The 23931-nt window shown below is 38.2% G+C and overlaps 3 protein-coding genes and 1 long non-coding RNA gene across 4 annotated transcripts; 3 read left to right on the top strand and 1 right to left on the bottom strand.

Moving 5' to 3' along the window:
- The first annotated feature begins 618 nt into the window (after window positions 1-618).
- spon2b (spondin 2b, extracellular matrix protein) lies at window positions 619-8985 on the top strand. The gene is made up of 6 exons (XM_085415243.1): window positions 619-750; window positions 1816-2076; window positions 2436-2659; window positions 3778-3969; window positions 5294-5480; window positions 7944-8985. The coding sequence occupies exons 2-6, from the start codon at window positions 1842-1844 to the stop codon at window positions 8120-8122; spliced, it is 1017 nt and encodes a 338-aa protein (XP_085271369.1). The 5' UTR covers window positions 619-750; window positions 1816-1841; the 3' UTR covers window positions 8123-8985.
- Window positions 8986-11403: 2418 nt separating this feature from the next.
- LOC146676829 (transmembrane emp24 domain-containing protein 11) lies at window positions 11404-13511 on the top strand. The gene is made up of 5 exons (XM_085415264.1): window positions 11404-11638; window positions 12411-12502; window positions 12640-12765; window positions 12890-13036; window positions 13273-13511. Exons 1-5 carry the CDS (start codon window positions 11509-11511, stop codon window positions 13420-13422), a joined length of 645 nt encoding a protein of 214 aa, XP_085271390.1. The 5' UTR covers window positions 11404-11508; the 3' UTR covers window positions 13423-13511.
- LOC146676828 (uncharacterized) lies at window positions 12400-15907 on the bottom strand. Its single transcript, XR_014912910.1, has 3 exons — window positions 15768-15907; window positions 12681-12762; window positions 12400-12473 (listed from the first exon to the last, which is right to left on the bottom strand). It is a non-coding gene; the product is annotated as an uncharacterized LOC146676828 (long non-coding RNA).
- Window positions 15796-22827, top strand: rnf212 (ring finger protein 212). The gene is made up of 12 exons (XM_085415254.1): window positions 15796-15916; window positions 16518-16579; window positions 16712-16786; window positions 16958-17014; window positions 17180-17238; window positions 17318-17377; window positions 17943-18007; window positions 19679-19736; window positions 20796-20838; window positions 21008-21053; window positions 21730-21799; window positions 22694-22827. The coding sequence occupies exons 1-12, from the start codon at window positions 15796-15798 to the stop codon at window positions 22800-22802; spliced, it is 825 nt and encodes a 274-aa protein (XP_085271380.1). The 3' UTR covers window positions 22803-22827.
- Window positions 22828-23931: the final 1104 nt, after the last annotated feature.

Raw genomic sequence — 23931 nt, 5'->3', positions numbered from 1 at the left:
AATCACTTACCAAGAGCCACCAAAAACACAATCTTGTTGTGTCTGAAACCCTGTAACTCCTCTGCATTTTGTAATATAATGCTGACTGACTTTATAAGCCCCTGAAAAACACATCAAAGAAAGTATGCAAATTGACAACGACATAGGCAATAAAACTTCCTAGGTGACTTAAAAAGCAGCACTGGGACTGGATCTAGTAGCTCAACTGAAATTCAAAAATGTGACCAAGAAACCGTTAGAGAATAAGTACACCATTAACCTCATTAGTCATATATGTAGGTTTAGAGAGCTACAGTATCAAACTGTGAACTGAAACTCTAACCACGGACTGCATCGGACCCCTGGCAGTGCACGCAGAACTGCTGAACGCATTATTCATTTAATGGGATACTTATAAAGAGTACGGGAGAGAGGAGGAGGCGGGTGAAGGAGGGAGAGCCAAAGTCAAAGGGCATGAAGGGGGCAAGGAAGTCATTTGCATGAAGATAGAGACTGAGTGAAAGCGTGGAGCAAGCTGGAGAGGGGAGTGGAGCCCAAGGGGGAAGAGGGGGGGAAATAGGGGAAAGGAGGGGAGGAAAGCGAGGGGTGAAACTCCTAAAACACATAAATAGGCGGAAAAGGACTTGGAACTTTGCAGTCACTCGTCCCGACAGCCACATCCACAGCTCTCCTCTCCCCTTCTCCTCACCTTCAGCCCTCTACTCCACTCAGCTGCAGTCCATCATTCATCTGGAACCCTGAGCAAACCCAGTGAGTAGTTTCTACAGCACACATTTACCCTGTTTCTGCATAGCCTTCCAGCTAAAAGACTGCTTAGACTACTAATCTACACAAATTGATGGATGTAAGAGTTGAACCATAGGTAGCTACAGAGCTGTGAGCTATTAACAGTTTTTAAGACACAGGACTTTTAAACAAGTACAAAGTATTTAAGTGATAACATATTCAGAGTAAGCAAAGGTGATAAAAAATGTAAATGTAGCCATTTTTAATTTAATTGTAAATATTTAAATTAAGAACAAAATGTTAAAAGAATGGAAAAGCTGCTAATTCTGAAAGACCTGGCAGTGTCAAGATAAAGTGTCTTACTTGCTCAGGGTTAAATACTAAAAATGTGTTGCAATCTATGCGAAAGCTGTTCATTTATATACCCTCTGAGAAGCAGGGATGCAGCACTTGAACTCTTCATTAAACAGTGACACATATGAGCATGAAAGTGATACTGCTAACTGAACGACTAAATCAGAAGACCCACACTGGAGCTTTAATGACAGAGTTCAGGGAAGATGCAGCCATGACTGGAAGAAGGCAATAATGAGATATCCAATGGAGAAGAAGAATAGCTTACTTCTATTTAGTACCTTTAATGCAGGTAATACAGAGATGGATGGTTTAGCAGACTGCAAGTGCGATTACACTTTCGCTGTATGTATCCTAATAAATGTCAGATTTCCTTCTGCCACTTTAACAACGCTAAACTAACTTTACAAGTATAAAAAGTGGAAAGACTGCCTAGAAACAAATGTCCCTTGTATAAAGAAGTTGTTAAACCCAATGTTACTGGTGTCTGATCACAGTTTTCTTGGTGCTGATCTGTCTTAAATATATAAGATTATAAGAATCAAAAAGAATGAGAAGACTTTTATTTGGAAAACCAATATTTATGGTTAGGCCGCTGTTATAAGACCTTTATAAAAGAAAAAAGTACAAAATAGTGTTTACTGTGTAGTAACTGACCAGGTACTTCTTTGCAGCTCTATATTATTACTGACTAGTCTTCCTTCTTTACCATTTTCTTTTATGCACCTCATTCAGGTCTTCTCCCCCGATCTACTCTTATCATGGACACCACAAAAATGACTATCTCCTTCTCTGAGGCACTCTGTCACCTGATTGTCTTGATGCTAAGTCTGGGCCAAGGAATTCATTCGATGCCTGTCCCTACTGACATCCCCATGTGCACAGCTTCAGAAACTGCCCAGTATAGTCTAACATTTACTGGCAAGTGGACCCAGGCAGCTTTTCCTAAGCAGTATCCTCGCTACCGTCCTCCTGCACAGTGGTCAAATCTTATTGGTAAGTGCACCTAACCTAAGGCAAGTTATTGGTCACATTATTTTCAGGTCAATGTGGCAAGATCTATTGGGTGGTTGAAAAACAGAAAGTGACAACATAAAATGTCTTTTGAATAAATCAGAAGAGGAATGCACCAACTGTTTACTATAGGGTTATTCAAAAACAATCCTATTTTTTATTTGTATCACATTTTACCCACTAGTAGGATGTTATACATCTGCCCAATTCAGTCCAAAAACACTAGAAAACAGTCACAGAACTCCATTAATTTCCCTTTGCCAAGATGTACTGTACATGATCTCACTATTCAGACTAACACCTGCTGAAACAACAATTTTTCATCCTTTCTTTTCCATTAGGGGTGACCCACAGCTCTGACTACCACATGTGGCAACGTAATGAGTTTGCCAGCAATGGAGTGAGGGAGTTCACGGAGAAAGGTGAGGCTTGGACGCTTGTGAAGGAAGTTGAGACGGCCGGTGAACGCATCCAGAGTGTTTATGGGATCCTCTCCGCTCCCGCTGTCGTGGGCGGCACAGGCCAGATGAACACTGAGTTTGAGGTCTTTGCCAGGCACTCCTTTGTAAGTTTCTCAACAGGGCATTAAGTGCATGCAAGGCTTGTCACTGACAGGTCAGCATAGATAAGGTGGTGTGAAGAATTCCCAAATAAGCACTTAGAATCATAGCTCTGTTTAGCCCAATAATAAAGCCTTACAGATAGGTACCCAGACCAAACAGGTTTCAAATTTGACCATAATATAAATAAACTGTTTTAAAGTGGAAATTATCATTCTAGGAATCAGCACCACATCAGATTATACAATAACTTCCACTGTAGTTTGCAAAGGGTACAAATATTTCAGTGTCAGTGAAGTTTTCAATGTTTCACTGTTATTTAAATTTCATGTAAGTGCAAATAAGAAATTTGGTGTAAACTCGGACATTATTTCTACTGAAGATGTTTTGTTGCTATGTTATATATTATATGTTAATATATATATCAAAATTGCAACCATTTTAAAATTTGCATCCAGTGTCTTTGTAGTCAAATAATAACCTGCCACACTACTGATAATTGTTCATAATATGAAGTTATACTGTGAGAAAAACTGCATAATGCCTCTTTAATTAGGCTGATGCAGCAACAAAATGTTCCTATAAAACAAGCTCCTGACAGTTATTTTTTCCTGTAAACTACACCAAAAAGCGAGCTTCTGTAACTGTAACAAGTCTAATTAATGTCTCTTCGAATTATGTAACCTCTGCAGAAGTTTGCAGTTAAACTTCCCACTGATGAGTCTCTGGGTAGCTAATAAAACCTCTGGCACATCTGACGAAAATTTGTTAAGCTTGGAAAAAGCCAATTGGAAACATAAGATGGTCACCAAAATAAAAGCAAGCCATGCTGGAACAAAAGTGCACTTGTAGAGTGGTGGATCCGGTACAAGACTACGAATCTCTATTATGTCATGCTTAAAAAAAGAGCATATTAATGCACAATAAAATAAATCATTGTAAAACACAGACATCATATATGATTTAGAAGTATTTAGTGGTCCTTGAAGGAGGTTTGAGAATTAAGATGTTGGAAAGATGTTTGGAAAGGATTTTATTATGTTTTTCTTTCCTTTTCTATTCTCATCTCTGCCTGTGGCTACATTTTAACTCACTTCTTATGTTTTACTTTCTCCATTCACAGCTGTCATTTATTGTACGTATCGTCCCAAGCCCGGACTGGTTTGTGGGTGTGGACAGTATAGACCTGTGTGATGGCGACCACTGGAAAGAAAATGTGTCAGTGGATCTTTTTCCATATGATGCAGGAACTGACAGTGGGTTCACCTTCTCGTCTCCCAACTTTGAGACCATCCCACAGGATAAAATCACACAGGTGGGCAGCACAGGTGCATGAATCCATAGTAAACCCGGGTATTTAGAAATCCTGATTGTCAACAGCTAGTAATGAAAACATTAGTGTTTCTATTAGACTCATACAGAGATGCTGTATTGAAGTGATGTACAGCAACACTCTACGGCTGCTGAATTTGCCCAAAAATTACAACACTGCTTTAACAAAATAAACTACACTCATTAGAATATTTATTTCTGCACATTTCAACCAGAAAAAGCAAAAAGAATAGAGACATAACTATAAGGCTATATTTAAGGTAAATTTAAACATAATTATAAGTTTTAAAATGCATCCCTCAACCAATAACATGGTGTAAGTCTTATCCATCAGTACACTGCAAGCACAATGGTCCAGGGATAATTTAGGTCTGGTCAATACCAGCATATTTTTTTCATATTTAAGACGACTTTTTCATCAGCTACAAATGTTAAGTTAGCTGGTTAGACAGTAATGTCAAAATAGTACAAAAAACTGAAAAAGACTATGAATAAACAGGGAAACAAAACAGAAACTTTCTGACTTTTTCACAATTTGGTCATATTGCTGAATTTATATTATAATGCACTACAGTGGAACCCCAACTTATGAAATTAATTCGTTCCCGAGGGTCTTTCGTAAGTCGAAAATTTTCGTAAGTCGAAGCACCCATCGCGCCTTTTGAGTGAACGATAGGCTATAGGCTAATTGCTAACTGGAACACCAATACGTCGTTCAAGTGAAACAGCAAAGCGCAAGTACGAAAGCCAAGGGGGTTGTCACATGATTCGGAAGGCATTGTGGGCATTGTAGGCATTCTGGGCTCAGCCAATCACAGCCAGCGGATTTCGTTACGTGGGCATTTTGCCGTAACGCGGGCAGAAATATTGCTGCGAGTGCCTTCGTAACTTGAATTTTTTGTTAAATGGGGTATTCGTAAGTCGGGGTTCCACTGTATATGGAAATCATCACCAGGCTGAGTTCAGTGAGACATAACAGAAAATCAATTAAAGTGTAACTAGTAAACTATATGAGAGTATTTGAGGTTTAGTAATGTTGATAAAGGTAATTAAGCCACCACCGACACAGCTGTGTGCACTATCTGCCTCCAGGAAGCACCTAAAGACATTTATACTTCCCTAAATCCTCCAGCAAAAATCAAAAGAATATGGCAGCTGTTGCCGTGATACCAGCTTTCTTTTCTATTAAACTGTAATTTCAACTTTTAGTATCAATTGTAAGCCCATGCAGCAGCAAAATCAGTCTGAAGAGGCTTGTTACAACACATATCTTGATAGATATTCCTTGTCCATTTTCCTCTTCACAGATCACTTCCTCTTTCCCTAGTCACCCAGCCAATTCCTTCTTCTACCCCCGCCTAAAGCACCTACCACCCATTGCGAAGGTCACACTGACCAAAATAAAGAAGACCAATAAGATCATCAGCCTGCCCATGGAGCCCACTCAATCCAACCAGCTGCCAACAGGAAATGAGATTGAAGATAAGCTCATAAGTAAGTCTGAATAACAAGTAAATGAAGAATTTCTGTTTTTATATGATTCATCTACTTTCTTTGAAACATGCATTTTACAGCATAGTACAGAACACAATAACAAAAGCTAGAACTCAAGGATGTGGCAGTTAACATCTCAGTTTGGTCTCAGTTTCACACTCACTAGAGTCCTATGTTTTGGGAAATGTTTATGGGAAAATTAGGAGCAGTCGTTTAAATGGCATCATGTCCTCCTTTATGTCTTAACACAGATCCATGCGTGAACCATTACTCGCGTAACCCCGGTTCTCTGAAAACTGAGTAATCTACTGAGTGACAATTGAAAGAGAACTCTACACAGGGCTCTAGAGTGCGACCAATTTGGTCGCAAAAGCACAGTGTTTCCAGAAAACACATTATATTATATAAATTATTATAAAATTTGTGTGCGCCTAACTTTTGTGCCGGTATGCCTAACTTTTTAAAGTTAGGCGTACCGGTACGCCCATGGCAAAAAGTTAGTCTAGAGCCCTGCTACATTAATCCCAATCCTCAATGGTTCTCAATCTGACCTGGTTAACACACCAATAGGGATATTTTTATCCCCATATATTTATCTATGTTTTATTCTGCATTCAAGATACTGTCTTGGCAGCTACAAGTCATTCTGGTGACAAACCCTGAATGCATCCATAACTGAATTAGGCAAACATATGAGACAAAGACAGACTTCAGAAGAACACCAACTCTATAGTGTCTTTCTTATTCTACTGATACTATATATATTATATTTGTTGTTAAAGGCTAAACTAAAAGTATATACAGAACAAAATGAATACAGAATTCTACATGCTTTGTCAAACTCAGGTGTAAGGTTTTAACATAAGGCAGGGACTTGCTCATTTTGGGGGAATTTAGGAAACATTACAGGCCACACACAAACTAAACTGTTTCCAACCAAAGACCAGAAAATCCAAGCCAGAGTCAGGGTACCAGAAAATACCAGAAACACATCTGGCATCTAGTATAAGAGGCAAAAGATGTGTGATAAAAGATGTCAAAGAGTACTTTATGAAAACTGTGTAGAAATTATATACAGTAAATTTTTAGTCATGATGCCAAGTGGGACATAAACACTGGAATTTATTTCATGGGTGAAGCTGGATATGTGGGTTCCGAGACTATTTAAGACTCTTCTGTAGAGAAAGGAAGAATACAAAGACATCTTGGAAAATGTACATGGAAAAGCTGTATCAAACTAAAAGTTAGCAATGCAGCAGACAAGTAACTTTGTGTGAATGATGCATGTGATAGGGAGGGCAAAACAGCCTTTTATAAAAGCACAATTCACCATGGAAAGTCTAAATAGATGACTTGACTGCGAAAAGTTTTTTTAAGGGGGAAAAAGTAATAGATAGCATGTTGGGGCCTGGCAAAAGAGCTGACAGAGCATTAATCAGAAGCAGGGTTGAGGGTAACTGCAAGGGTCTGAGTCAGCATCACAGACTACAAGACCGTTCCCCCGACAACCCATCAACAAACAACAGAGAATGGCCAACAATCTGTTGGGGTTTCCTCCCCCTGTTCCCAATGCTCCATCTTACCCTTGTGTCTGTTTATCCTACCCCTGTCATTATCCCTCCATCGTATTTGTGTATTCTCCCCAGAGCTTGAACAAAACTTTTCTTTAATGATCAGTAAGCACCTGTTCTAGATCTGTGAGACACTGATGGAAAATCAGGTTAAATCATCTTTGCGTTTCTGCAACCTTTTGTCACATTAACCTTCGCTTTGTTATTCTTGAACATAAATTTTAAAGGGAGTTATCAGCCTTTCACTTGATATCCAAATGTCCATCTATGCAGCTTCCATACAACCTCCCTTCCTTCTGCTTTTCTACTCTCTAACTGACAACTGCGATTCATATCAGCTGCATAGAAGCCCACCAAGAGCTTGACTGAGGTACATCAGCAAGTAGTCTGAAAGCACCAAAAAACATGATGTGATGATAAGACTTTAAAAGGATTACATTTTTATTAGGTTAGCTGAAAAAGCAGAAAGTCAGAGGATGCTTCCTTACCCTCTATTATAATTGAGGTGTCTCCTAATAAGGGACTAAATCATGATCTGTTGCAGAGGAGTCATTAAGTAGCAGCACTGTTTACTCTGAGGCAAAAATAAAAAAAGTAAGCACAATGAGCAAAAACCCACTCTACAAATGAAAGTAAAGCAAAATGAAAATTAACTCCAGCAGTGCAACCACTCAAAGAGTCTATAATGAGAAAATGTGGGTTCATAAGCCCTACACACAAAGCACGGCAACACCCTTTAATAATTTTGTGTTATAAAAAGAAAAGAAGATTTTCCTGATTACGACATATTACTCATCTTATAAGTCATGTGCAAAAAGTTAAGAGCAACAAATTAGCAGAATGGAAACCTGATTGTTAATATGATTGCTATGCTGCCCGCCCTTCTCTGCAGATACCCCTCTGGACTGTGAAGTGTCAGTGTGGTCTCCCTGGGGCTTGTGCAAGGGCAAATGTGGAGAGTCAGGCGTTCAGCACCGCACGCGCTACATCATAATGCACCCAGCCAACAATGGAGCAGCCTGTCCCCTGCTGGAGGAAGAGCGGAAGTGTTTCCCAGACAACTGTTTATGACTAGGCCAGGAAAGGAGGGAAAAGAAAGAGAGGAAGGAGAGGAGAAAGAAGAAGGAGAGGAAAGCCAGAAAAGGGAGGAAAGGACGAAGACGCAACAGCAACAGTAAAAGGTCCACGATTTAATCACATGAAGTTTAACCATCACAAACCAGCTTCCATCGGCTCTCCCTGACCAAACTGTTTCTGTGGAAATCACTAATATACATACTGATTATGTGACTGTTCAACTGGGAGAGTGTGCCTTAAAAAAAATCCTTAATCTTCCCTTCATATTGATAGATCTGACAGCACTAAAGAGGTGTAGTTTGGCAAAATAGCCATTAGACACCAATTCAGTTTTGGCAGATGATCAAAATTGTCTGGGGAGAGATCAATGCTGTTTGGTAATTAGAAAATGAGCTGAAAACACAAGTTGGCACTGTAATTGGATTTGCTTTGACACTTCTGAAGATCACAAATATTTGTTTGCTACTCCCAGCAGCTTTTATTTAGAGGATTTAGAAAAAATCCTGGCATAAGATCCAAAATTATACAAATTATATCAAACTAAGAAAAGGTGGAAATACGGTGCTTCAATAGCCCCATTAGCAGAAGTAATATGATAACAAAAGTGACATATACACTTTCCTAAATTTAAAACATAATGTTTAAAGAAACATTGCGCTTGTTTTCCTAAAGAAAATGGATATATTTATTGACAGGATTTTAACCTGTAGTGTACAGCATATGAAATCTGAAATAATTTGTATTCCTTTATGTTACTGAGTTAAAACAGAAAAACTTGCTTTGTAAAATACTAAAACACTAAAAATATGTGTATTTTTTTTGTAAAGGTCAATAAAATGTAAATACAACTTACAATACTGTTTCCTCTTTGATTCCTGTTTTCTCAAGAAACAAATGGTGGCGTCGTTTAATTAAAACTGTCATGGCCTGTTGATTATCACCTTTAAATATTAGGCATGCATTAAGTTAATATTACTGATGTTGCGTTTGCAGGATCCAATGGAGTGTAGAGGACAAGCTGACCTCGGTTCACACAGTTTTGGACTGAATTCACCCTAATGAAGTGTTGGTCATAAAGTGAACACAAGTGATCTCCAGTGATTAAAGAGTTCATGAAATGTTTAGAACTCAAAGTTTAAAATCTTAAAGCAAGAAATTAATTTCACATAAAGGCTATAAAGCATAAATCCTACTGCACAAAAATATATATGTACATAGAAAAATGACCTTTTCTTTCAGGGCACGATGAAGACGACATAATTTTAAGTAAACGATATTAGCGTAAATATGTAAAACAGATATTCCCACCAAGCCAACACTGAACCTACAGACGGCAGACTGAATAGCAATAAGAACTAAACATCTGGGACATGAGGGATGTCCTTCCGTTCGGAAGAGGGAGAGGAAAATTACTGAGCTAAAGATGTGTGTTTTAGCATTTCTATTGTAGGTTCACTAACTATGTGTTAGAAGTAAGAGTAATGTAAACATCCAGTTTGGTGCAATGTCACGAGAAATATCCCTGCTTTGTTTGTGAAATTGAATTTTTAACAGACACAGTATAAAACCTGTGGTTATTTTATTGGTATGATAAAAGTACTGATTTACTATTCAAGCTTCCTGTAAAGTTACCAGAGTGTGGGATGAGAAGGAAATCTGATTCTTTGCTTACTTTAGAAATGACAACTTTTGCAGATGCTAAATATGAGATGGGTTCATTCAGTGTGTGTGGGAGTTTTCTCTGCATGTGACCTCATCTAAGGTAAACATATGGCATTTTACGCAATGGACTTGATTACATTTCCTACACTGATTACTAGGGATGGGTATTGTTTAGGTTTTATCCGATACCGGTGCCAAACCGGTACTTTTGAAACGGTGCTGGTGCTCAAACGGTGCTCAAACCGGTGCTTGAAGAATGGAGAACACAAAATTGGTCCACAAAAAAAACCTCTCATGTTCAGCTGTTTTTTTGTAAAAAGATAACAATGTTAGCATTTTCTGCAGCTATGGGGCATATATGGTATCACTCTTGGCTGGAAGCAGTGCTTAAACAATGGAAAAAACACAAACTTTGTCCAAAAACCTCTCATATTTAGCTGTTTTCCACTTTTTCTTTGGTCATTTTAGCCTTTTTGGCCAGGGTGAAGGGAGTATCTGCCATCAAACACGAAGACAGCCGCATGTAGCTATGATGGTGTTTGCTAGTTCACCTTACATGCATTAATGTAATAACGTGGTTAGCCTACTCAACGTAAATTATACACGAACAACATGAAGCTACTCACGCAGAGAAGAACGGCTGCTGCTGCATCATCATCATCATCATTTCTGCTACACTGGCAGGGCTAGGGGCCAGGACTCTCCTCTTCGGGTTTTTGGGGGATGTTGCTAACTCCGGGTCCGATATGTGCACGGTGTGAGGTCTCACAGCAAGCTATCAAATACGGCGCATTTCTCGGCTTTTAAAAAAACGCTATGCGTCGCCAGGTGTTTCATCGGATTTGAGGTGTTACCTCCTTTGACAGTATCACAGTATCAGCTTAAAGCACTTGTTGCTGCTGGGTTTGCATCTTTTGCTGTGAAGTACAGCCAGACTTTTGACCGCTTCGCCTTGGGCATTTTTAATCTGTAGCTCTGCTCTAAAAGAAAGTACGTACCTGGGCCCGCCTACTATCCTTGGAAACTTAAAATGATTGGCTAGAATCTAAAGTGTATCATAGCTCAGGAAAAAAAAAGCACCAAAATGTGCGCTGCTTTTCGGTCTGGTTACTACCGTTTATGTCAGAACCGGTGCCATCATTTCACCTGATACTGGTACCCATCCCTACTGATTACATAATGGGACACTGTCAAACAATCAACTTACTATATTACAATGTGCTAATATTTTGCATATAATTGTCCTTTGGTACTCTAAAGTACAGAAAAAAACTGGAAAGCACCTTCTTGAATTTTACTGAGGTAAATGTAAAGTACATCCTTGATAAACACACAACATTTTTTATAAGTGACACTACAAATTGTTATATGTGACCAAAAGTTCATGATGCTTATTCCTACCTCGTGTTAGTGTCAGAATATAAATATAATCTGCAGTGAAACGAAGAAACAGCTAGATACCCTATATCAGGTACATGCTTGCCATTGCAGCTTTTCTATTGGTTGCCAGGTTAACCAGTTACAAAATTACCAGAATAACTTGTCACACAAAGTAGCACCTGTGAGTTTCTCACACTCTCACATATGGACATCATTAGATGGAAAATACCTCAAACTTGAGCTAGAATTTGCAGATCTACATAAAGGCTCTACTGGAACTGCAGGCAAAGCATTAGGTCACTGTTAAGTGTAATCTAATAGTTTGCTGTTAACATAAAATGGGTTTGCAAGGCACTGGCTTTCTCCTTCAGTGTTACCTGATGCTGGCTGCTGCCATGTTTTTTCATCTTGGAGAGCAGGAGGAGAAATGCATCATTGAGGAGATTCCTGAAGACACACTAGTGACCGGTGAGTGTTTTAGATGGGGAAAAGTCCTCCTGAGTATCATTTATGATACCCAATCATAGCAATAAAAGTGGAATCAGTGATTGAGGGTGAATGTAATTATTTACAAATGTTAAAAACCATGTGATTTTTGAATCACACAGTAGCTTTACATGCACAATATTACGTTTCTAATTTGAGCAAGTGCAAAAACCATAAAAAGCTATTCGAGCCTTGTTTTAAATGAAACACTTCCAATGTATCCAGTAGTTAAATGAATACAATAAAGAAAGAAATATAAAGAGCATTCCACCAACTGCAAGGTTCATGGAGTTGGAAATCAAAATGAGTGCTTTTTAAGATCTCCTCACGAAAGAACCTCATGAAAAAGCAGTGTATTTAAGGATGTATAACCAAGTAATAACACCTGGGTACACAGCTACCTGAGAGTCGCTAAAACAAACTGTATTTGGTTCTTATTTACCACACGGCAGTTCAGTGATTCTCTCTGCAGTTTTCCATATTTACTGAGCTGCATGTGTGCCAGTGTTTTGCGATACTTTACATTACTTAACATTTCTCAGATCTTTTTTCCTTGATGTTCATCGCAGACTATTTAAGACTTTTTAATGATTACGGTGAGTTTTGATAACCACAGAATAAACTGGAAATGATCAATCTTATCATAAGCATATGTCACGAATCTTGCAAGCTTGCTATGGGTCTTTGCAGTTACTGTGTGTGTAATTTTGTTTGTGTATATGTCTGCACTCATGTGTGTGTCTCTTACCTTTAGGCTTTTTTCTTTTGGAGCCTTGGGATGTGAAGGCGTTATCAAAATTACCTCAACTTGGCCTCACTGTGACAGTAAAAGATTCAAACAGTGAGGTACTGGACTCAAACTTGAATGTCTTCACGTGATGTTACACTAAAAATATGTATCTTTGGAAATGAAAAAGAAACAAATAAACAAAAACAAGTGCTTATTACAGCCTAATAATAATAGTAACTTTCCTACTTTTCAGATTATGTTGTCCAAGCGATATGGGAAATTTGGTAAATTCACCTTCACAGCTCACACTTCTGGTCAGCATTTTCTTTGCTTTAAAACAAACTCGACAAGTTTTTCTGTCTTTGCCCGTGAACGTCTGGTGAGAAACGTGGACACACAGAACAAATGTTATTCAAAACAAAGCAAAATACATAAATGGACTCCCCGTTTAAACACTGACTAATAGTTAACATTAACTTCTGTTTATCAATTTTGCTACACAGAAGCTACATTTGGATGTACAAATGGGAGAGTTCACAGTTGGTCACAATACTGATAGGACCAAGGACAGCATGGAGGCCCTGGAGAACAGTCTTAGACACCTGACGGAGCAGATGATTCACATTACCAGGCAGCAGGAGTTCCAGAGGGTAAATAAATATTTTACTGCACTGTCTTAACAGTTGTTTAAACCTGACATACAGTAAGGAGACCAGTATATCAGATATAAGCTTCATTTTACGTCAAGAATTGTGAAGTACTTTTTTCCACTGCTACCAATGAAGGAGAATATATTCATTTTAAAATGGTAAAATTACATCATATAACAGGTTATCAATTCTATTCTTCTCTCTTTCTTTTTATTTTGTTGCCTGTTGTCATTCAGGAGAAGGAGGAGGTATTTCGTCAGATCAGTGAGAACACCAACAGCAAAGTGTTGTGGTGGGCTGCAGTGCAGACCTCCATTCTGCTGGTGGTTGGTTTCTGGCAGATGAAAAGACTCAAAGACTTCTTCATCGAGAAGAAACTGGTCTGATGAACAACTTTGACCAGCCTCATTGTTTTTACTTTTATTTCACATACCTGTACCAGTGAAGTTTGAGTGCTCTAGGGCTATAATGCTTAATAAAAAGGCCAGTTTTTACCAAACAGCTGGTGCGATGCTCTAGAGTATGGTGTTTAAGACTATTGTATATACAGTTGTGGTATGAAGTACATACATTCGTCATGGGCATGAAGTTGTGGTGATCTGGGGTTTTAGTGATTTCTGTGAACTGTGGAATGACTGTGCAGCACACATTTTTAATGATTATAATCAAAAATTGGGTGCTCAAGTTTCAATCTATTTTGGATTTCACAGGGTCACAATTATACATGTTGGATCAAATATATACATATACCCCGAATCATATTTGATTAGCAAGACCCTTCTCAAATTGCATCCGCCACTTTTAGTAGCCATGAAGGTATAATTTTGGCTGGCTATTTCACCACTCTACTTGGCTAAATTGGTAGGTGTCTTGTAGATCGATTGCTTTCTTGGCAAAGATCCAGCTTTTAGGCATAGTTCACAAATTTTCAATAACGTTGAGGTCAGGGCTTTGGGAAGGCCACTCCAGAGACCTAATATTAGCCTGCTTTATCAATTCTAAAATCAGTTTTGATGTGTTTGGGATCACTGTCCTGTTCTAACACCCAATTGCATTCAACCATCTAGTTGCTGATTTGAGGTAAAGTTGAAGAATTTGGAGGTAGGCCTTCTTCTTCATTATTTTACCCACTTTGTGCAATGTACCAGTACCACTGACAGCAAAACAGACCCAGAACATGAGGCTACCACCTCATGCTTGTTAGCTGGTAGTGTTCTTAGTTAGAGTCAGGGCTTCTTTCTTGGTTGGCATTCTCTCAATGCATGGCGATATAAAACTCGCTTCACTGTTGACAGTGACACTAGTCTTCCAGCAGTTTCCAGTTCGTGGCAGGCTTGATCCTCATTCCCCCGGTTGTTCCTCAACATCCTAACCAATTTTCTTTCATGACAGTTTGTGTCTTCTTTCAGAAGAAAGAAAAAGTGGTGAAACATCCAAATAACATTTGTACAATTGTTTGAACTGATGATCTTGGAAACTCCAGTTGTTTAGAAATTATTTCCAAAGATCTTCCCAACTTGCGTAAATCTACAATTCTCATGTTTAAATCTGAGTTCCTTGGACTTTCTCATTGGTCAATCTAATCAGTGGTGTCAATCAAATCGTTTTTATGCTAAAAAGAGAAACTAGCAGTTGTAGTTAATCATGATCACAAAAGTTAACTGGCCTTGGTCTTGTCAAGTTAAAATACAGCATAAAACATTTAGCACCGTTTATTAAAGCACTTAAATGAATGTGGACATATATTTGAGCCTGCATGTTTTCTCTTGATGTCGTGGATTACAGAAAATCCTAAATAAATAAATAAAATCAAGATTTGGGTGCATAGAGCTTGAAAGTATTTAAAGATGTATGCTTTTCACTCTGGAAAAAGAACAGTTCAAAGACATGATTAAAAGTCCAAAGTTACCATGACATTCATGACCACGATGAATGCATGTAAACTTCTGAGCACAACTGTATCCTTTGCAAATTAAAATGTGAAAAAATTGCATAAAAACTTGGAATGGTGCTTGCAAAATTGTTTTTTTGTTTTTTGCAATGTTTTTTGTTGAATAAAGTATTGTTTGAGGCATTAGGTCATTGTAATCTTTGATTTGTGTGACATTAACTCAATATAATCGTTTATATTACTGCAATTTTGCCCTAAATAAGGTGAAAATCATAGACAGCAATTAGGAAAATATACACAATGTTTACAAAGGTTGAATGTGTTATAATTAGGTACCATGATTTTAGAAAATATAAGCTAATAGCATAAGAATCATCATGTGATTATGATGCATTTCACTCATAGCTTACCTGGTGTTCAAATGTCCAACAGGCATAATCTTAAATAGGTATTTACAGGTTTTCAGCAATTTAAGTTAGAAGTTGGACAAACAGCTTCAACAACAATTGACCATCAGCGAAAAGGTGAAGTTACCTTTATTATAAGCAGTGAGGACATATATTATCCATTAATGACTCTGGGAGTAGGACAGAGCTAATATAAGCTAAATTAGCCTTTAGCTTCACCAGCAGTCACAAGGTTTTCAAAGTAATAAATATAGTTATCTAATAACCCTTAATGAAATATGGCTGTAAAAACGAACTATATATAGAAGATATGCAGCAACAATTCTAATACGCATGTGTAAGTAAGAGTTAGAAGACCGTTTAGCTAAATCTGCTAATTCATAAACGTAATTTAGCAAAGAACGTTAGCTAAATTAGCTCATTAACTCCTCACCTAATCTTGTTTTCCTGCAGGTTTTGAAATGGCTTCCTGGGTTTGCTGCAATTCCTGCTTTCTTCCTCAAAGTGCCGACCGCAAACTGGCGGTCACAAGCTGTGGCCATGTCATCTGTAGTGGTTGTTATCAGAGAGGTTATCAGAGAGGTACATAAACAGTTTTGTTGCAAACACAGTCAAAACAATCACTGTTTGGAATACCTGCATATATTTAAGCACCAAGTCTACAGCCTTCCTACTCCCCAGCAAATGAAAGTATGATTAGACAGGGACATCTGTTGGGCTCTAAGTGATATTGCAGAGCTGATTATTTATTTTTTGCACTGAGTGTTGCATGTTTCTAAGTTGTCTCTAAAGGAAAGGATCTCCCTAGGGGTCTATGTTTAAAATAGATTAAATATCAGTGTTAGAGATTGTTATATTATAAAGAAAACCAGTGATTCTCTGTGATTATATGTTTCATTCAAAAATTGAGAGTGAAATTACACCATTCACCAATGGATGGTACTCCTGGAGGTCCTTTAATCACTATTCATTAGCCCTGGAGTTGTTCATGATTGGTCTCACCTTAATCAGACTATTGACTTTGTCTGTCTCCCGTGGTTAGACAAACCCATTTAACTGATTTTGTTTCACAGACAGAAACCCTTGATGTCAATTTTCAGTCCTTCCATGTCTTCCTATCCTTGCGAGCCAGCATTATATTCTTGACTTTGTAATTTTGGTTTAAATATAATCTTTCTTTCAGGCCAACCAGGCAGCTGTTATATCTGCAACGCTAAATGCCAACTGTCACCACTGTCTGACAAAGTAAGCACTCTTTTCTCATGAAATTCCCAGGTAACTGTGGGTGTTGGGGTGGGATAGCCACATTAATAATCAGACTGTTAAAAGTTGAATATTCTGCTGTCATTAGAGTTATGTTAAATGTGCTCGTTTCAGAGCAGCCCTGGTGTGAAGGCCCTTTTCTCAAACATCAAGGTGGTGGCAGCCAAGCACTTAACGGAAATCAGCCAAGTTCAGTCATTTTCTTGCTTCATATAAACACCTATAATCCGATTGTATATCTCCAGTGACCTGTAAACAATTGTGCTGTATAGCATTTAAATATATCCAAAAGATGGAGATTTAAATGCAATAGCGTAATGCAGAACTTGCAAAAACAGCACTTATTCTGCGTTTTCCCAGGTTATAAAGTACCAGGAAAAACATCAAAAGAGGCTCTTCACTCACTACGAGCAAAGGGTGATATTTTTCTTATTATTTCTTTGCCTTAAAATTGTATTTTTCAATCAGTCTGCAACATTTAACTCATCTACCACACTGGCTGTCTAGCTCTGAAGACAACAGTAACTGAAACAGATGCTTATGCCACCTAGTGTACCAAACTCATCAATTAATCACTTGCAGAATGAAAAGCTGGAGGAGGCAGTAGTGAGGATGAAGCAAGAAATGCAGCAGATGACAAAGTAAGTTAAATTAGATTTGAAATAAGCTGCAGTTTGTGAAAAGATGGAAGGGTTTCTTATTTATTTTTCCAATTAACAGGAAGCTGAATGAACAGAGTGCCTACATTGCTAAGCTGGAAAATGCACTAAAGCTTCAGAGGTACAACACTGAATAGATAGTTAACCCAATGTGTAATTGTCAGTTTCTGCCTGCTAAAGCCAGTTATTGCTCCCCTAATTCTTATTTTATGTTTTATTTTGATTAACAAATGTCTGGCTAAATTCCCTGTGCTGTAGATTTGAATACCATTTTTTAGGGTTTTGCATCAATAATAATGATGTTAAGGTAAAATAAAATTTAAAAAGTAGTAAATAGTAAATAGTAAATTAGTGGAGGCAGTTAAAAGCCTGTGATTAAAGACTTTTACAACCAACTGGTTGTTCTTCCGCACCGTTCACTAGGTGTCACTCCTGGCACATCTATGGTTCAACTATAGTAATGCTTTAGTGTTTCCATGGGCATGTTGAAATGAATTCAGCAATAAAAATACAGACTTCTAGTCTGTGTAGAATAATCTATAAAAGTACTACAGCTCCATTCATCTCTTATGTCTTAATCCACTCTGATTTCATGCAGAAACGCCATCATCTGCTATCTTAGTGTAGGTTTCAGCAGGTGCGCTTTGTGTAAGTGATTAACATTATTTATTACTCCTGTTACTCAGTACCAAAGCTTCATCTGGGCACCATATGAGCCATAGTTCCCAAACCCCACATGGACATAAACCAGGTAAACTATCTCTTATTGTATTGGCAACTGTAATGATCTGTTTTTTGATGACGCCTGACAAACTATGCAGACATACTGTGTACCATTAACAATTTTTATTACTAATTCTGTCCTATGCAAGAATTGTATATGTGCACTCACTGTCCACTTCACAGATATACCTGTTCAACTGCTTGTTAACATTAATATCTACTCAGCTAGTCATGTAGCAGCAATTCAGTGCATTTAGTCATGTACACGTGGACGGGACAACCTGATGTTCAAATTGAGCATCAGAATGCGGAAGAAAATTGATTTAAATGACTTTGAACGTGGCGTGGTTGTTGGTGTCAGATGGGTAAAGAAAATATCCAGTGAGAGGGAGTTCTCTATTGCTGATAGCTGAGGTCAGAGGATAAGACTGCTGTGAGCTGATAGGAGGGCAGCAAAAGAACATCTCTGAATGGATAACACATTTGACCTTAAACACCACACTCCACTCCTGTCAGTTAAGAATAGGAGGGTGAGTTTACAGCTCCCATGGGCTCACCAAAACTGGACAATACTAGTGGTAGGGGTCAAAATTTCTCATAAATAAGCAGGGATCTACCCTTCCATGTGTCAACAGTTCAGGCTGGCGGTGGTGTGATGGTCCGGGGGGGGATTTCTTGGTATAATTTGAACAGAATACAATGCCTTTTATTGTCACTATACACATGTACAGTGAGATACAAAGTGTCTTTATTCAGTGCAGACACGTGGGAAAAGAAAGGGGGGTGAGGTACACAGTTCTGTAGCACTACAGTATGTACATATGAACAGTATCCACAAGTAAGAACTCTGCAAATATACAAACTGGGGGAAAAATAGTGTTATATATTTACAGTGTGGGTTATAGCCCGTAAATTAAGTATTGCACAGAGGTGATGGTAGTTGTGTAGTCTGTGTATAGAGGGAAGTCTTTGGATTGGGGAGTGGAACTGTGTTGTATGAGTGAGTTCAGGGTGGCCGCTTAATGCCAATTGTTTAAACACCACAGTCTGCCTGAGGATTGTTGATATTATTGATGTCCAGCACAATAATGTGCCATGCACAAAACTCAAACCGATTTCTTTAACATGAGTTTACTGTAAATTGGCTCCACAATCACCAGATCTCAATCCAGCAGTGCGCCTCTTGAATGTAATGGAATAAGAGAGTTTCACGGATCTGCAGATAACAAATCTACAACAACTGTGTGATGTCGTCATTTCATTATGAATCAAAATCTCTTAGGAATGTTTCCAGCACCCTGTTGAATGTGTGTTATGAAGAATTAAGACAGTTCTGAAGGCAAAAGAGGGTCCAATCATTAACAGCATGGTGTACCTAACAAAGTGACTTTTTTAGTTATTATACAACACATGGTTTGTTTATTTTATACACTTTGTTAATGCTACAGTCAATGAAGCAGATAAAACATCTGTTATTAGAATTAATTATAATAAAAGATTATATTTATTTAAATCTATGAGTGCTTGTTGCAAAAAAAAACCATGCACAAAGACCAGAAACTTTTGTAACCTTATTACTTTTAGACTGTAAAACAACCATCTAAGTGGTTCATTTTATGAATAACTAAATAATGTCTGTCACTAAGCATACAGCATGTTTTAAGTTACTTTAAATTTTGCTCCTTCTTTTTCGTCTAAGTCTTACAGATACCATATAACTCTGTGTCCCTCTCACGACACTCTTCAGCTACTAATGTGTGAGTATAGTCTCTGTCTACTATTTCACAATTTTCCTTAATAGCGCTGACCTTCTCCTTCTGCTCATTTTTGATTAATACTCTCTTCATTCTATCTCATGCTGCTAATTTTTCTTCTTTGGCCTATATTATTCTCTTACTATACCTCAGGCTTCAGAGAGAGAGAGAAAGTAGGAGGTAGTTCACAGCACAAACATGTTATATCCTGGCTTCACTACTGATGTCTTATGTTAGCTTTCGTTGCCGTGAGCTTTGCCCTGCCCTGCGGCTATCCACACACCTGAATAAGCTGATCTTTGCTTGGGTTTAATCAGGAAAACGTACTGGGTTTCCTACACAGTACTGACACAGGACTGATTGAGTGTCAGAATTTAATAGTATTATTGTTATTTTATCCACTGAGACACTGGCTTTAAAAGATGGAGAGCGGATATAAATGTCATTTCCTGCAGGGTCGATTCAGCCGCTGGCACTTTAGTCGCTGATAGATGTCTTTCTGCTTTGCTGGGTGGCAACGCGGGTGAAGTGGTGCCATTATAATATAAATTTGGTCTCAAATTATTTTGATCTTGCTTAAAGTATCACAGAGTGAATGATTTATATTTTGAAAATCCCCCAACTCAAATAATCTGTGTTTTCTCTCACAAGTAGAGTAAACTACACACAAGAGTCATGATTTTGGTAAAAATAAAATGTGAATGATATAATTTTTGAAGTTCATTTACAGTTTTTCTTCTACAGTTTAGTGTAGAATTAATAAAGGATTTAATAAATTATCTAAAACTGTTTAAAATGCGTATAGAACATAGAAGGTCAGATTTATTTCACTACATTATACCATGTTTTCTTGTATTCATTTGTACATGAATTTTTGCAAAATTTCTGCAACGTCCACTGTTCACTAAGGATGTGTCAGTGTTTTACTATTGAAAAAATAAATACTAATGTAACTTTAAATGTTGTCCTATTAAAGAAAAATCGAAAGCATTCAGGTATCGGTGCACTGTTAAAAACACTGAAGCCAACAGAACTAATGAAGTGTGCCTTCCTGTCTGGCAGCACTGAAAACATGGAGGTGGATCAAAGGAGCCTGTTCTGGAAAGTAAGTCCCAGTTACTTCGCTCGCTGTCTATCATTGTTATGAATGAGATTCTGTCGAGATTACACAGCATCCTGACATTGACTTTAAGGCTTTGGTATATTATGATGGAAAGTATTAAGCAAATAAAACATTGTGATTTGTGCTGTTTCTCTGTGAATCTGTCTTTCAGCCTAACTCTGGCTCATTTATCAGAGCTTCACAAGATGGATGGACTGGTATGTGCTTTCTACTGCCTGTTATGCAGCTACTGGTTTTGGTTTTAACTAATGGAAGAGGTGTCATCTGTGTCAGATATTTCCATTTGCTGGAAATGCTGTCATTGTACACTTGTGTTTATTGCTATTTTGAGACTTAGAAACTGATGATTTGACCACCTATAGTAAATAAATCAATAGAGATAAATAAGGTGACAGTCCTTTAGTTGCTCTTCCTTTATCACTTTAGACATTGTAGATATCTACTATACCTACATAGCAGTTTAGTTCAGGACATACGCTAATATACAAGAGGATCATTTTGTAACCATCAGTGGATTGATTATGCTATTAAAAATACTTTTTACAGAAGATTTGATTGATGGTTACTGCAAGATAAGGATGAGCTGTGTCATTAATTATAGACCTAACTGCTGCAGAGGCGCGTGTACAAGCTTTAGGTGTTTTGCCTGGTTTGTTGGTAGCAACATCTGTGCAAGTTTGATGCAAATTACTCTGGAAGATGACTCACCTGTTTATCTTGCCATCTCTGATGGTTTTCCAAATGAAAGCTCGTGAGGTGAAACAAGAGACACATAAGCCTATAATAACCCAGGAATTTTTTTAATCATTGTGAGCCATTTTTATCTGACTTGTGTTAAGGATTAACCATGGTTTTATCTTGTGTGATGTGCAGGCACCATGCCTCACAGATCGTCCAACCCAAACATGTCAGCCAGTCACGCCGCATGCTCAGCCACAGTGAGGTAACAAGTTTAATTCATTAAATACATCAAAACAATATCATAGGCAGCATGGTGATGTAGTGATTAGCGGTGTTATCTCACAGCAAGCAGGCTAGTGGTTGGAATCTCCGGTGTGGCTGGGGCCACTGTTCTGTGTAGATTTTATATCCTGTGAGCCTTTCTGATGTTTTTTTCACTGATTAGTTTTGTTTTTTGTGTATTCGTTTGGGAAAGAAAAGTCTGATAATCTTCTGCTAGTTTAAAAAACACTTCAAAACGTCTCAGGTTTTCCTACGTTTATTGCTGGTGCTGATCATTTGTGTGCTTTTCATTTTGTAGAACAGTTCATTTGTTTCAAGAAAAACATGCGGTGTCATGACTGTGTGAGCTATTTATTTGTGGACACAATTTCAGAACACACAAAACGGCAGGAGTAAACTCAAAATGAGCATTTAATTCTCATAGTCTAAAAATACACAGGAACAAACAGATAAGCCAGCGAATGAACAACTCTAAGGATTACTAGGAGATACAGCGTCACTGTCAAACTCAGAGTGCCGAGGTACTGTGGAGAGCTACACACAGCTATGAGGGATAATGAATAAACAGAGACAGAGACAATATATATAGAAACAACAGATAACGAGGGGAGCGGTAACAGGTGAGTATAGAGCTGAAACCAACTCAAACATGGGTCATCCAGAAGAAACTTTAACTCAAAACGCAGAGAACATGTAGAAATCTCACTACTGTGAAATTTGTGTTGATTCTGCCCCACATAAAACACAACAAGAAAACTGCATCAATGAGAGCGTAAAAAAAGAGAAGGTTACATTTAATGACATGTAGTGTATCCAATTATGCCTCGTTGTTGTTACAGTAGATTAACAGTTTGCCTCTCTTATCGTCTCCCAGCCGTTTTCAAGGAGGACCTTTTACCCCAGACGTGTCATTCGGCCAGAGTTCTGGATGGAAGTCTCCAATCTTTAGACCACCGTCCTCCTCCAGGCACTCCATGTCCTAACTGGTCTACCACCTCCTTAATAAACACACACGAAAACTGTCATGAGGTCTCTAGATGAAGTACGCCTAGCTAAAATGAGTCACCACCCGGTTTATATGTTGGTTTCACTCACACACCTGTGAATTCACAGACACAATTAAATGTATTTAGCTTAAAGCCAAGATTTGTTCTTATGTACATTGATTACAAACCTAAAATTTAAGTTTGGTAAATTGTGTTCAATCTACAAATTCAATAAACAGATGATAAGATAACACTGCGGCTTGTTGCTGATTGAAATGGTTTCAATGTTTTCTATTTTTGACAGAGTTTTAGCTCACACCAAACTTTGGCGTTCTGGTGAAATCTGGTACACTTTTATATTAATGACTGGTTTGTAGTCAAAGGTCAGAATATTCAGGCCAAATTACTTTGAGTAATCCAGTGGAGAAAGGCCTCAGCCCACAAAGTCTTACAAGCTTTTAGCTAAAGGCACAATCTGACATGACGTTTTCTTTGCCCGCTGGATTTAACATTGGAAACACAAACCTCATATCTGTTACAAAGCAAATGCAAGTGAAGGCGAAGAAAAGTGTAGCCGCGTAGAAACACGATATCACCTGAAGTCATCTCAGCACGGAAAAGCTTACGCAGTGAAGCGGGTGGCGAGGACGCTTGATGTGTTCAGACAGGTCAATTCTGTCTTTGAAAAGCTGTGTTTTCACCTCTATTGTTCCCGGCTGTCAGGGTGGAGAATGGTGTCTATTCAGGAGGGCTCAGGTGGGACTGTGTGTGTGTGTTCTGGGTCTGTGCACGCTATGTTCAGGCACTTGCATTTGGGTGTGTGCTCGTTTGTAAAGTAAGAGAATTGTAGGCCTGATCCTCTTCTTCGCTTCAGTGGGATTTGAAGACGTTTCCTGTTTTTTAAGGTCCACTTAGAGGGAAATGGCTCCCCAGGGCATGTTCAGCTGTCGTGGTGTCACACATTGACAGCTAGAAGACTAAATCAAAATAATCACTACCTTATGGGCGCACACAAATAAACACACACAAAAACCAGGTGAACTCTTGTGCTATTAAGCTCAAGAAACTTCAATAAGTGTTATACTGTTTAATGTGTGTAAGTTTATTACAATTTTTCTATAATTTC

The sequence above is a fragment of the Rhamphochromis longiceps genome, linkage group LG2 (genome assembly GCF_057381845.1).
Source record: "Rhamphochromis longiceps isolate RC_006_pf linkage group LG2, R_longiceps_female_GT1.1, whole genome shotgun sequence".
Classification (NCBI taxonomy): Eukaryota; Metazoa; Chordata; class Actinopteri; order Cichliformes; family Cichlidae; genus Rhamphochromis; species Rhamphochromis longiceps.
Note: the sequence above shows the minus strand (reverse complement) of the source record. Positions and strands in the feature narration are given on the sequence as shown.